General features: G+C 48.5%; 1 protein-coding gene across 3 annotated transcripts in view; it reads right to left on the reverse strand.

Annotated features, from left to right (window-relative positions):
* Window positions 1-13,276, reverse strand: part of DOCK11 (dedicator of cytokinesis 11) — a 169,723-nt gene that overhangs the window by 110,197 nt on the left and 46,250 nt on the right. For all 3 annotated transcript variants that reach the window (XM_081846723.1, XM_081846725.1, XM_081846724.1), the window contains exons 17-19: window positions 5,077-5,267; window positions 3,342-3,407; window positions 2,925-3,017 (exon numbers count right to left, since the gene is read on the reverse strand). In XM_081846723.1, the coding sequence (XP_081702849.1) occupies window positions 2,925-3,017; window positions 3,342-3,407; window positions 5,077-5,267 (350 nt within the window). The remainder of the gene's footprint in view (window positions 1-2,924; window positions 3,018-3,341; window positions 3,408-5,076; window positions 5,268-13,276) is intronic.

Consider the following 13,276-nt stretch of genomic DNA (forward strand, 5'->3'; position numbering starts at 1 on the left):
GAGCATACATATCATGATTCACGATATATCGCGACATCAAATATGAAACTGTTGCCACGATGTGGACTTCAAACCAGTTTTGGATGAGCAATACATTGCCTGGCCCTAGGTGTCACATTTGTCAACAATAGCTTTAGTCTCCAAAAGCAACAGTGGAGGCACCCGAGGACATGAGAGAGGCAGAAAGTAGGTGGCACCCAGGAGCTGATGGTCTCAGGCACTGAGCAGCAGCCTTGGACACAGTCTTTGGTCCCTGCCCACCTGGGCCAGGTAGAAGTGACCAGCCTACCAGGCAGAGTACAGGTCCGGCAAGACTCATAGCTGATGGTCTTAGGCCACTAAACTTGACAGAACACAGCAAAGCAACCAAACTCCAACTGATGGTCATGTCTCTAGACATCCTTAAAGTCTTTGATTGTCTTGAATGGAAATACTTAATAGAAGTATTAACCAGCTTGAAATTCGGCCATAACTTCCTACAAATCCTTTAACAAATTTACTCTAAGGCTTCAGTGAAAATCAGAATCAACAATCTGGATACCAACAACGTAGAAATTCGAAGAGGCACAAAACAAAGATGTTCATTGTCCCTCTTTTTATTCATATTGACCCTTGAACCCTAAGCAATCCAAATCTGAACAGCCCCTGATATCAAGGGGGTGGAAAAAAAGGCAAAACCTACAAACTCGGGCTCTTTGCAGATGACCTGTTGGTCACAACCCCAGACCCCATAAACACACCAACCACATTAACCAAAGATATTGACACCTCCGCAATGATATCAGGTCTACAGGAGAACTTCACAAAATCTGAGGCTATGCACTTCAACATAGCCTGAAAGAATTTACTAACATCACAAAAATAACACTCTGCCACACCAAATTTAGATACCGTAGGGTACAAATAACTAGAAACTTCAACAAACTATACCCTCAAAGCAATCAATCTCTGAAAGAAAATCAACAAAGGCATGAAGAGATGGAGTAAAACCAACTTTACCCTCCCAGATAAAATAGTCATGATTAAAATGAAAACCCTCCTGAAGCTAAGCTACCTTTTCCAAACCCTTCCAATCTGGATTCCTCCAACCCAAGTCTGTAATTAGCAGAAAAACTACACCCATTTATCTTCTCACACAAGAAGCCATGAACAAACTCCAAATCTCTGCACCTCCCCTCCTCAGAAGGAGGATGGTGAATCCCCAACACAGAATTATACCACATCACTTACCAAGTGCAACATATAATCCCATACTTCCTAGAGGGTAAAACAAAACAATGGGTGCACATGGAGATAGAAACAACAAAAAACGGCCTCCACTGCAGAGTATCCATTCCTGCAAAACAAATGAAGGAAAATTCCCACAACACTAAACAGGTTCACACTGTCTATGTTTGAAGCAGGCAAGGAGAAAGCAGGAAAACTGGCCCCATTCCCACCCCCACTAATTACCCAGGCCCATTGCCTACTCTTGCACCAGGCATCCCAAAGCATCCAAATAAAGACCTGGCAAGCTAGAGGCTTATACTGCCTAACCAATTTTTACAAAAATGACAACCCCATATCAACATGGGGAATACAAGGCAAACTAAGGGATACTTTAATACTCCGGCTGACCCATCACCAACTACACACCTTCTTGAACAACCCAGCAACGGAAGCAGCAGCCACCAGGCAGCTGACTAACTTTGAAAAACTCTTCCTAAGAACAGAAGGTAACAGCAAAAGGGTGGCATCTGCAATATATAAAATACTACTCCAAGACACTACAAACCCCTTCACCACAATAAAAGATCAATGGGAGCATGACATAGGATATGAAATAAACTCCACCCAATGGTCAAAAATGTGGTCTAAACCACCATTTAAATCCATCTCAGGCAAAAGAAGAGAACTCGCTGTACAGATGATACCTAACACCACAGAAGCTGGTGCCAATACACTCGGGAACCTCATCTGAATGCTACAGAGGCTGCACCTCCACACGCTTCATGCTTCCACATGTGGTGGGAATGCCAGAAAATTCAATCCTTTTTTATATCATTGGTGCAGGAAATCTGCAAAATAACAAAACAAGTAATAGAAGCAACTCCAGAATCTTCCCTGTTAAATATATTCCAAGACAACAATGCACATTCACATAACAAGTCACTTACTCTCAGCAGCTAGAAACATCATAACTAGACACTGGACGCTGGTACCAAAACGTATGGGAAACTGCCCTATTAGAAAAGTTGACCAACAAACTTAAACCAGCACAGGGACAAGCAAAGGAGGACACCTTCACCCAGGTGTGTCTCCTTTTTATCATACATACGGCACAATACAGTGATCTATCCCCCCAAACAGCATACAAATCAATATGACTAATCTGACCCAACAATCCATATGCACCCTTCACACAAGTAATTTTGCATTTCCAGACACACCGCTTGGCTGCAGGTGTGCACTGCAAAATTCAGAGCAGTGGGGAGCTAGGACAGTGGCTGCATTTCAGCCCTTGTATTCTCTTGGAAAGTGCAACTTCAGTAAGCCAAATTTCAACAGCTAACTGAATCGAATTTATCTTCTGGAAGAGACCCAATGATCCTAATGCCATTAACCTAGACCCAGTGATTTTAATGGGTCACCTCTGAACACATTTTAGATGCAATCTGCTATTATACTGTCTCTACTGTAACCCAATCTGGGATTTGTTTTTAAACAAAGAGCAGGTTATACATTTATCTAACACATAAAGAATTCACATATAAGCATTTGAAAGTTGACCCAACTTAGAATGCAAACCGTGAATGTCGACTCCCTAGCGAATACCACATTTTGTTATGACTTCCCTGCGCTTCCAGAAAACTCTGCCAAGTCACTCAAGCCCCTTTTCTCATGCTTAAATTCCTCAGAGAAGATGTGTTGGGTTTTTCTCTTACCTCATCATAGAACTCTGGATTCTGGTTATGATGCAACACACAAGTGTAGGTGCTTGATGTCAGGAGGGGCCCCCCAGGCTTGCCATAGAAGCACTGCAAGAGATAATAGAAATATAGGGGTGGTAAGAGGAACACACCTAAAAGGGCATTGTTTGGTCATGCAATGAATTGGCCACAAAGGTAACTTCATACATGTTTAGCAGTGATGTAACGGCATGGCCAAAGTTTGCAATCTAGGTTTGCCAACCTCACTGCCCCTCACATGCTCTGAGCATAAGCATGTAAAAAGAGCCTGGCTGGTGGATCAGGCCAAAGGAGCCCCATCTAGTCCAGCATCCTGTTCTCACAGGGGCCAACCAGGGGCACCAATGGGAAGACCACAAGCAGGACATGAGTGAAGAGCAACTGGAAATTTACCTTTAAAGCTCTGGCGTCCCCTTCATCAGAGTCTTTGAATTCCATGCGGACAGCAATGTTCCTTGCCTACATGTAGTTGGGAGAATGGTTGGATTCTGAGAAAATGTTTTCTTGCACAGATCCATCTTTCCCTACCCTTCCCCCAAACCAAAACTGATTTTATGATTGTGTGCACACACTCAAACACATACATATACATTTCTGCTCCACAAGATTCTAGCTCCACTATTGCAAATTTAACAGGCTGAACCCATTTTTAAATTATTTGTTTAATAATAGATTTTGTAAAATCTGCTAATCCTGTCTCTGCTTCCAAGGGTTTATGACAACCACCCCCAAACCTGGTACCCTCCTGGTGTTGCTGGACTACAGTTCCCATCAACCCTGACCATTGGTCATGCCAGCTGGGGCTGGTGGTTTTTTGAATTTTTTTAATGATTTTTTTTTTGTGCCTTTATGATGTCAATAAGCAGGGAGTTCCAAAGTGTGGGTGCTGCCATTCAAAAATATTGATTTGTGGCACTTGTAACAGTGCCAGTTTTGCAGATTGATTGGCTGAGTGAGCATATTTGGAGTAGGGTGATTATCTTACAGGAGCAAGCCAGAAGGAAACTACACAGAGCAAGCTGGAGTTAACTGTTTCTTAGCAAAAACATGATCTGCAAAGGAGTGTCAGGTCTGAGCCCAGCAACCCATATCTGCTGGTCTTGACCCCATGCAGCAGTTGCTGAGACTGAAGGTCCCCACCTTCCAACAGGTGTCTAAGTCCCTTTCTCTCCAGGGTTTTCCCCATGCAATCTGAGATTGTACCTGCGTGAAGCTAGCTTCTCTTCTGCCCTCTTCATGCCTCTCCTGGTTCTGGGAGACCAGGGAAGAGGGGAGCTTGTTTCAGCAGGAGGGGGAGATACTCATGACTCTTCCCCAGCCAGACTCCTCTCTGCCTCTTGGCCTCCCTCCTCTCCTGCTTCAGCTTCTGCCTCTGATTCTGGACTTCTATCTGCCACAGATTCTCACTGCTCACTAAACCCTGTTACCTCTTCAGCTTCTGACACCTTCTCCTCCCCATCTTCTGCTTCTTCTCCCTGTGACCACTCATTGTTCTCCCACTACCACTCCTCGAGGTTTCTTCCCTTGAGGGTTCCCAACATTCTTCTGCAACCAGTCCGTGACAATATCTCAGGTTGTCAAGGGCCTTATATTCTAACAGATTCACCCTGAACTAGGTTTGGCAGCAAATCAGCAACCAGTGGAGGTCTCCCAGCAAAGGTTTCATATGCTGACAGTCTCACTCCTGTCACTAATTGTGGCACAGCATTCTGCACTAACTGCAGCTTCTGTATCACATGGGACGGATGTCCCACACGGAGCTTTGGAACATAGGAGAAAAGTCTCATCTTCACGTCAGAGGGTTGTCCCTTGAAGAAATCAAGTTTTCCCCGTAAGGGACTTTGCCTGGGAGAGGTAATCTGGCAGCAAAGGCTAGAAATGTTGCTTTGGGCCTCTTTCAAAACAAGTCACTCACTTGGAGCTATCCATGGTGCTGCAAGTCCTGACCTGCCTTGCTGTGGCACCAGAACAGCACGGTCCAATACGACTGCATTTCCCCCATCCATTCCACAAGGCGGTTCCACTCCCTGTTCAATGCTACTGAATTGTTCTTCAGCTACATTTCAAACTTGCAAATATAAATAAATAAATAAACCTGTGGGCCTGGCTCTGTTGTTTTCAAGCTTACCTTGGCAAATGTTTTCTGGCTGTCATACTTCAAATGCAAAGGATAGACGTAGAGCTGGTTTTTGTAGATGGTGAAAGGGAAGCAGTACTTGGCGATCTCAGGGATAAACTCTTCCACTTCGACCGTAATGCTGTCATCCTGGCCCTGCATCTCAAAGGGCTTGATGGGAATGTAAGAGGCCGTGACACAGTCTAGAGGGGAAGCAAAGGCCGCAGGTTGGTATCTTGTTTTCACATAATGCAACAGCAAAAGAAAAAGCTACCTTTAACTTGGGTCATATAGGCCTTGTGAAGATGCAACATTTAACCATGGTTAGCTCCAGGCATGGTTTGTTACCTTAACCCTGATTAAGATTGCAAACCTATGGTGACTCAGCATATCAGCCTCCCCACTTCTTAGGACTTGTATAAGGAGACATTCACAATAACTACTTGGTACCCTGAAAGCAAGGAGGTAGCTCTAACCACAGTTTACTTAGCATGTATATGATGCTTAACCAGAATCAGCAACAAGCATAGTTGCTGCCTTAACCCTAATTATGTTCATAGCCCAAACCAAGAGCAAAACCACAGCTTATGTTGCTGAACTGTGCTCAGCCCTCTGGAGAGCAAAGCACAGGAGGACATCAGGGAGACCATATTTCTGTGGATTTCTTCCCCTGCTAGCTCTGCATCAGACAGCCACAGCAATAAAAGTTATCACAGCTGTCTGGTAGCTTAATTTCCCTTTCATGGCTGAAGTCACCATACTAGCAAACAATGGTTAAAGCAGATTCTCTCTCTGCTTACAGAATAACTTGTGGGGACTAGCTGGTGTGTCTCTATATTATTATTATTATTATTATTAACTGAATATATATATATATATGCCCTCTGGAGGCTCAGAAGAAAAGGAAGGAAAGGTAACCCAAGGCAATCCTATTTGTGCTGGTAGAAACAAAATCAAAGCAGGAGACTCGCTGCTTATTATAAATGTATTTATAATCCAAGGCTGCACAGAACCTGAGACCAGCGGCTGTGATTATTATTGGACTTGCTCCTTGCCTGGCAGGCAGGCCGCTTCTATCTGGCCCAGGAAGACGAGGCCTGGATGAAAAGAGTTATAACCCTATAAGCAAGTATGAGGAATGGATATCAAACTTGCCATTTGGGTGCGGGGGAGGGAGGTATTTAGACAACATTTTAATTCAAATAGCAGCTCTCTGTCAGCAAACATATGTATTAATATGTATTGCAGGGGGTTGGAGTATATTACACTTGGGGTCCCTTCCAACTCTACAATTCTATGACTCTATTATAAAGACTAAAATTTATCCCATGCATCAGGATCCTGATGTTAGTTCAATACTGAAGCTCTGGTCACAACTAGACTGGCATTTCCTAAATCTGGGGAAGCCCCTACAATGGCTGGAATTCCTGCCTGAAATTCAAGTTCTATTTACATTATTTGGCTGGCCAGTTACGAGTGACCAGCCACAGATCATCTGGGCACCTCTTCCTAGAAGAATCATCACTGGAATTTGGACTTTCCCCCTTGTTCCCCTTTCCACCATTCACTGCCTTTTCCCCTTATCTGTGCTGTAGGGAAGGAAATGTGAAGTGCCAATCTGGAGCAAAAGACACTGAAACAAAATAAAATAAAATACAAAATAAAAGACACTTGAACAAAATAGATTAGGTGAAGGGCCAAAATTGTGGGATGTAAAACTGCTGTCAAGTACAACATTCCTACAGTGGACATGCTAGGGGATGTTTTGTCCCACTCAGGAGAAGACTTCCTGTTTCCTCCTGAGCTGGACAGACTTGAAGAGGGTGTGGTCTGTTTTACTAGCATGGAGGAGCACACAGCCTCCATGTCTGATCTGTGTGTGCTCTCCATTGCTGTGTGTTTGGAGAAGTGACTGCTTAGTCACAGTCACTTGGGACTCACTTCTTTATGGAATAGTTCTAGTTGTTATGTAACCCAAGCCTGCCTTCAGGGATAGGTCTGTGAACCTGAATGAATCTGTGAGTAAACTACTTTTATATTAACGTGAATCAGATTCTAGTGTTTCTTCTTTTTAAGAGGGATTAGAAGGGATTTTACCAGGAAGGAATCTTTAATAGTAAGACTCAGATGAGTCAGCAACAAGCTGGTCGCTGCATAATTTTAAAAGGGGGATGTCTGGAACTTTGTTAGAATATGGAACTTGCTAGCGCAAGTTAGGAAGGATATCATTAAATAATATAGGCTCTCATGCCTCCCTAATCATCCCCATAAATATCATTCCCTTGGAAGGTAGTGAGCTAGTGTCTCCCACTAGCTATGGTCTTGGTCCTGAAGGGGTTTGTCTAAGAAAAGAAAACTACTCTTCCAAGTCCATTTCTTTAGCATTCGTATTGCTGTAAAAGCAAGTTTCCGAACTCAAGTTCCAACCTTGATAGCTGCTCCTTAATTGTTTAGTTGCTGAATCCAATAGGGACTTATCAAGCTCAGAACTATTCTAGTCCTGATGTACCTTCAAACCACCACTAGCTTCAGTTTCTTTGCTGGTGGTTCGTATCTGCGGGGCTACAATCAGAATTCCTCTCTCCATTAACTTGACTAGTGTGCTGATTATTGTATTCACAGCCAGAAACTTCCTCTTCCAATGTGTTCATTCTGTGAAAGATTCCCTCCACTGTTTGTTTAGACAAGAGACCTTGGTTGTGTAGAAGTTCCCTTCTCCAGTTGCTGAGTCACAATAGTCCAGCAAATATTTCTGGGCTAAATTTGGCAATGGAGTTCTGGACCATTTATCTGAAGAACTGCAGGTCTATGCCTTGGCCCAGTATACCTGAAGCAGCATCTCCACCCCCATCGTTCAGCCCGGACACCGAGGTCCAGCTCCGAGGGCCTTCTGGCAGTTCCCTCACTGTGAGAAGCAAAGTTACAGGGAACCAGGCAAAGGGCCTTCTCAGTAGTGGCACCCACCCTGTGGAACACCCTCCCACCAGATGTCAAAGAAATAAACAACTATCTGACTTTTAGAAGACATCTGAAGGCAGCCCTGCTTAGTTAAGCTTTTAATATTTGATGAATTATTGTATTTTAATATTTTGCTGGAAGCCACCCAGAGTGGCTGGGGAAACCCAGCCTGAAGGGCAGGGTATTATTATTATTATTAATCATCATTGTTAAGTTGTGGGTTGACATAGCAGACGACACAGCAATTTCTCCAAAGCAGCTCTTTATTTTGTAAGCTGGAATAGAACTGACTAGCAAACAGCTCAGCCGGCCTGCTTTTATAGGCAGCCGGCTGTCAACATTGTAGCAACAACAACCCAGAGTTTCCCGCCTAAAATAACTGACGTGGACCTGAGTGAAAACTATCTACAGACCTGAGTGAAAACTATCAACAGTATCCCCCTGCTGGCCCAGGGTGAGAACTTCACTACATAACACCCCTCCCCACCGAGATAAGGCGTTAGTTACAATCGTAATGGTTTCCTTATATACAGCACTACGCGTAATGGTTCAATTAGGCACAAAAGCAGATCGGTTACATTTCCCATACTTAGACCAACAGTGATACATGTCCAACAACATAGTCCTTTAAATAAGTTGGGCGCTTGGAAACTCTGCCAGACCGCCGGGGACTGGTAGCCAAGTCCGGAGGGCCACACAGTTCTTGCTGAGGCTGTGGTGCGACCCTAGGTGGCATTGAAACCGAATCCCCTGGATCCGCTGCTGTGGGTGGAGCCTCCACAAGTGGAGTGGTCTGAGTCTGTGGTAAGTCTGGCAGACCCTCTGAAGTGGCTTGGTTCGGCTCCATGCTGGCAGTTTGTGAGGGAGGTGTAGGTGGAGCCTCGCCATCTGTAAGTGTCTCTTCTGGAGCCACAGACGCAGTTGGGGGCACCACGGTAGTGTCCAAGTCCCCAACCCTGCGCCTAAGCTGGTCTATGTGCCAGCGCCACAAGCGTCCATCTTCGAGTGCCACCTGGTACGAGCGAGGTCCAGTGACTCCCACTACTGTGGCTGGCACCCAAGGAATGTCCCCCACATAGTTCCGGGCAAAGACCTGGTTTCCTGGGACAAATGACCGTGGCGCGTTGGCACAGCCTGGGGGTTCAGCCACGGCAAAGTCCGGGTGCAGCCGGTCGAGCGGTGACCTGAGGCGGCGGCCCATAAGCAGTTCAGCAGGACTCCGCCCTGTGGCCGCATGAGGGGTGATGTGTTGCACAAACAAGTATTCGGCGACCCGCTCGTGCCAGTCTCCCCGGTCCAGGCGCGCCAGTGCCTCTTTTGCCTAACGCACCATTCTCTCCGCTTGCCCGTTGCTGGATGGATGAAAGGGTGCCGTTAGGGCATGGCGGATGCCCAGTCCCAAAAGATACTGCTCAAACGTGCCTGACGTGAACTGCGGTCCGTTGTCGGAGGCAAGGACATCAGGACACCCATGCGTTGCAAACAGGCCTCGCAGCACCCGGATGACGGCCTCGGTAGTGGTGGAGGGCATCAGGGCCACCTCCAGCCATTTGGAATAGGCGTCCACCACTACCATAAAGGTCCGGCCGTGAAAGGGGCCAGCCAGATCGATGTGCACCCTCGACCAGGGTGTCTTTGGCGTCTCCCAGGTGTGTCCCTTACTTGCCGGTGGTGCAGGCCTCGACTCTTGGCACGCTTGACAGGCGGACACCCAGGCAGTGATGGCATCGTCCATATTAGGCCACCAGACGTAACACCGAGCCAACGCCTTCATTTTGACAATTCCCGGGTGGCCAACATGCAGAGCCTCCAGGACGCGCTGACGGAGTCCCTGGGGAATCACGACGCGGTCTCCCCACAGCAGACAGCCGCGATGAGCCGAGAGTTCATGTGGTCTGGTTGCGAAGGGCTGGAACTCCAATGCAAAAGGCCCTTGTGGCCACCCCCTCCACACCCAGTTGAGCACCCGGCTGATGGTACGATCCTGGGCAGACGCGGAGGCCACAGTGGCAGCCGATACAGGCGCTGCCGGAAGATCCTCAATCAGGAGGAGCGATGAAGCTGGAGCCGGGTCTTCCACAAATGCTGGAAGAGGGCAACGGCTGAGGGCGTCGGCATAGCCCATCGATTTCCTGGGGCGATGGACGAGCCGGTAGTGGTAGGCAGCCAGGAAAACAGTCCATCGCAGCATGCGTGGCGAGAGGACCGGTGGAGTTGGACAATCACCGGCGAGGAGGCCCAGGAGTGGCTTGTGGTCAGTGATGAGGTCAAAAGTCCTGCCATAGAGGTATTCATGGAACCTCTTCACTCCAGCCACAAGTGCCCGTGCCTCCTTGTCGAGCTGGCTGTAATTCCGTTCCATCAGAGATAGCATGCTGGAAAAGTAGGCGAGCGGTTCTTCTCTTCTGTCTGGAAAACGGTGACTAAGGACAGCGCCGATGCCAAAAGGTGAGGCGTCGCAGGCAAGGACCAGCAGCCTGGATTCACTGTAGTGTACCAGCACACTGTCCGATGAAAGGAGAGCCTTGACCGCGTTGAAGGCCGCCATCTCCCGATGACCCCAGGACCAAGGCGTCTTTGTGCTGAGGAGTCGGTGAAGAGGCTCAGCCACTGTGGCTTTGTGGGGCAGGAACATGTTATAAAAGTTCAGCAGCCCCAGGAACGCCTGCAACTCCGTCTTGTTCTTTGGGATGGGGGCCTGCTGGATAGCGCGGATCTTGGATGTGGTCGGGTGGAGGCCGGAGGCGTCGATAAGATAGCCCAGGAACTCTACCTGTGGAACGGCGATCTGGCACTTCTCCCTCTTTACCTTGAGCCCGGCCTCTTGGAACCTGGTCAGCACGGCACGGAGGCGCTCGAACAGCTGCTGGTGTGAGTCTGCGGACACCAAGACGTCATCAAAATATGGTACCACGCCCGGAAGCCCTTGCAGGAGACGCTCCATAAGGCTTTGGAAGATGCCAGGAGCCACACTCACCCCGAACTGCAACCGGCGGCAACGGAATGCCCCTCGGTGGGTGACGATCGTCTGGGCTTCAGCAGTGGCATCATCGACGGGCAGTTGTTGATAGGCTTGGGCAAGGTCCAGCTTAGCGAAGACCTTACCCTCACCCAGGGAATGCAGCAGGTGTTGGACAACAGGAACCGGATAAGCGTGCTGCTGAAGTGCCTTGTTGATCGTGCACTTGTAGTCTAGTCAGCGCAGATTCTCACCGACCCGTCTGGCTTGACAGGCGTGACGATGGGGGTTTCCCACTTGGCGTGGTCAACCAGCTCCAAAACTCCTTGGGCGATCAGTTTGTCCAGTTGTTCGTCCACCTTAGCCTTGAGAGCAAAGGGAACCCGGCGTGGCTTTAGCTTGATGGGGGCGACTTGTGGATCAAGGCTAAAGGAGATGGGCGTACCTGTATATTACCCCAAGGTGCGGTCAAAAACCTCGGCAAAGTCTTTGACCAGACCCTCAGTCTCTGCGTTAGAGATGCAGTTGATGCCGGTGACTTCCAGGCTGAGGGCATCAAACCAGTCTAGCCCTAGGAGGCTTGGCCGCTGACCTTCGACCACCACCAACCGGAGCAGGCCCGAAAAATCCTTGAAGGCGATCCGGAACCGGCCAACGCCTACCACGGGAATGTCATTTCCCTGGTAGTCTCTCAGGTGTACGCGGTGAGAGTCGAGTTGCCTTTTGGACACTCTGGGTACCAGTCTTTTGATGGTGCTCCAAGACACGATGGACAGGGCAGACCCGGTGTCGATCTCCATGTCACATGGAGCTCCTTCAATGAGCACCGTGACGTTCAGCTTGCGTCGCGTAGGCGAGTCGGTTTGGCCAATCCTGGTTCCCGACGGGCAGCAGCAGTTGATGAGAGCGAAACAACTTTCCTTGGCAGACTGGAGTGAAGACTTGGACTTGCGAGTCGGTGAAGGGGGGGTGTCAGACGGAGCCGATCGGCAGACCTTAGCGATGTGGCCCCTTCTGGAACACTTCCTACAGATGGCGTCTCTGAATTGACACTTGGCACGGGAATGGTTGCCTCCGCAGCCGGCACATTCTGGTTGGCCCTTGGACTTCTGTTGGAACTTCCTGCGCTCCCGCTTTGTCTGGTGCACATCATCGTCTTCACTGGAGGATGCCTCATCACTGCTGGCCTCTTCATGATGCACCGGAACTGGCTTCCTATCAAGACGCGGGCTGCTGGACTTGCGGATCTCCTGGGCGGAGCGTTCAGCAGCTTCTGAGGCCACAGCCTCCTCAATGGCTTTCTGTAGCGTGAGGTCTGGCTTGGCGAGGAGACGCCGTTGCAGATGGATGTCCCGGACCCCGCAGACGATTCGATCCATCAGGGCATCGTCTAAGTCTCGGAACTCGCAGTGCATTGCAGCCTGTCGCAGGGCGGTGGTGTAGTTGTTGATTGACTCCCCCTCTGCCTGGTTCCGGTGGTAGAACGCATGGCGGGCAGCAATCTTGGACGGCTTTGGTGCGTAGTGGTTGCAGAGCTTCTCTTGGATCGTGTCCCACGGTGTTGCCTGGACTGCTTCAGGCGCAACCAATGCTCGGGCCGTCTCAAACACCTCAGACCCACAGAGGCTGAGGAATAGGCCCCGCTTCCGCTCCTTTGATACTTCTGTCAGCTCGTTGGCTTGGAGGTAGCAGTCAAACCGAGCGAGGTAGGAGTCCCATGATTCAGAGGCTGGCGCAAATGGCAGTAGAGGCACAAGTGAAGCCATGATTCCGATGCCGGCGTGAAGGGCGATGGATGGAACACAGTGCTCTAGCCAGAACAGTCAGCTCTGAATTGGTTCTGTTCAGTGATTTCGCTCAGTGATTTCGCTCTGTGATTCAGCTCAGTGATTCAGCTCAGTTCAGAGGCTGGCCGCATCTGGCTGTGCTCTGATGTCCATCGATCCCATCCTCGTCGCCAGTGTTAAGTTGTGGGTTGACATAACAGACGACACAGCGATTTCTCCAAAGCAGCTCTTTATTTTGTAAGCTTGAATAGAACTGACTAGCAAACAGCTCAGCCGGCCTGTTTTTATAGGCAGCCGGCTGTCAACATTGTAGCAACAACAACCCAGAGTTTCCCGCCTAAAATAACTGATGTGGACCTGAGTGAAAACTATCTACAGACCTGAGTGAAAAATATCTACAGTATCCCCCTGCTGGCCCAGGGTGAGAACTTCACTACATAACAATCATCATCATCATCATCATTATCATCATCACACCATGATTATTATTATCATTATCATCATCATC

The sequence above is a fragment of the Podarcis erhardii genome (genome assembly GCF_964252035.2).
Source record: "Podarcis erhardii genome assembly, chromosome: Z".
Classification (NCBI taxonomy): Eukaryota; Metazoa; Chordata; class Lepidosauria; order Squamata; family Lacertidae; genus Podarcis; species Podarcis erhardii.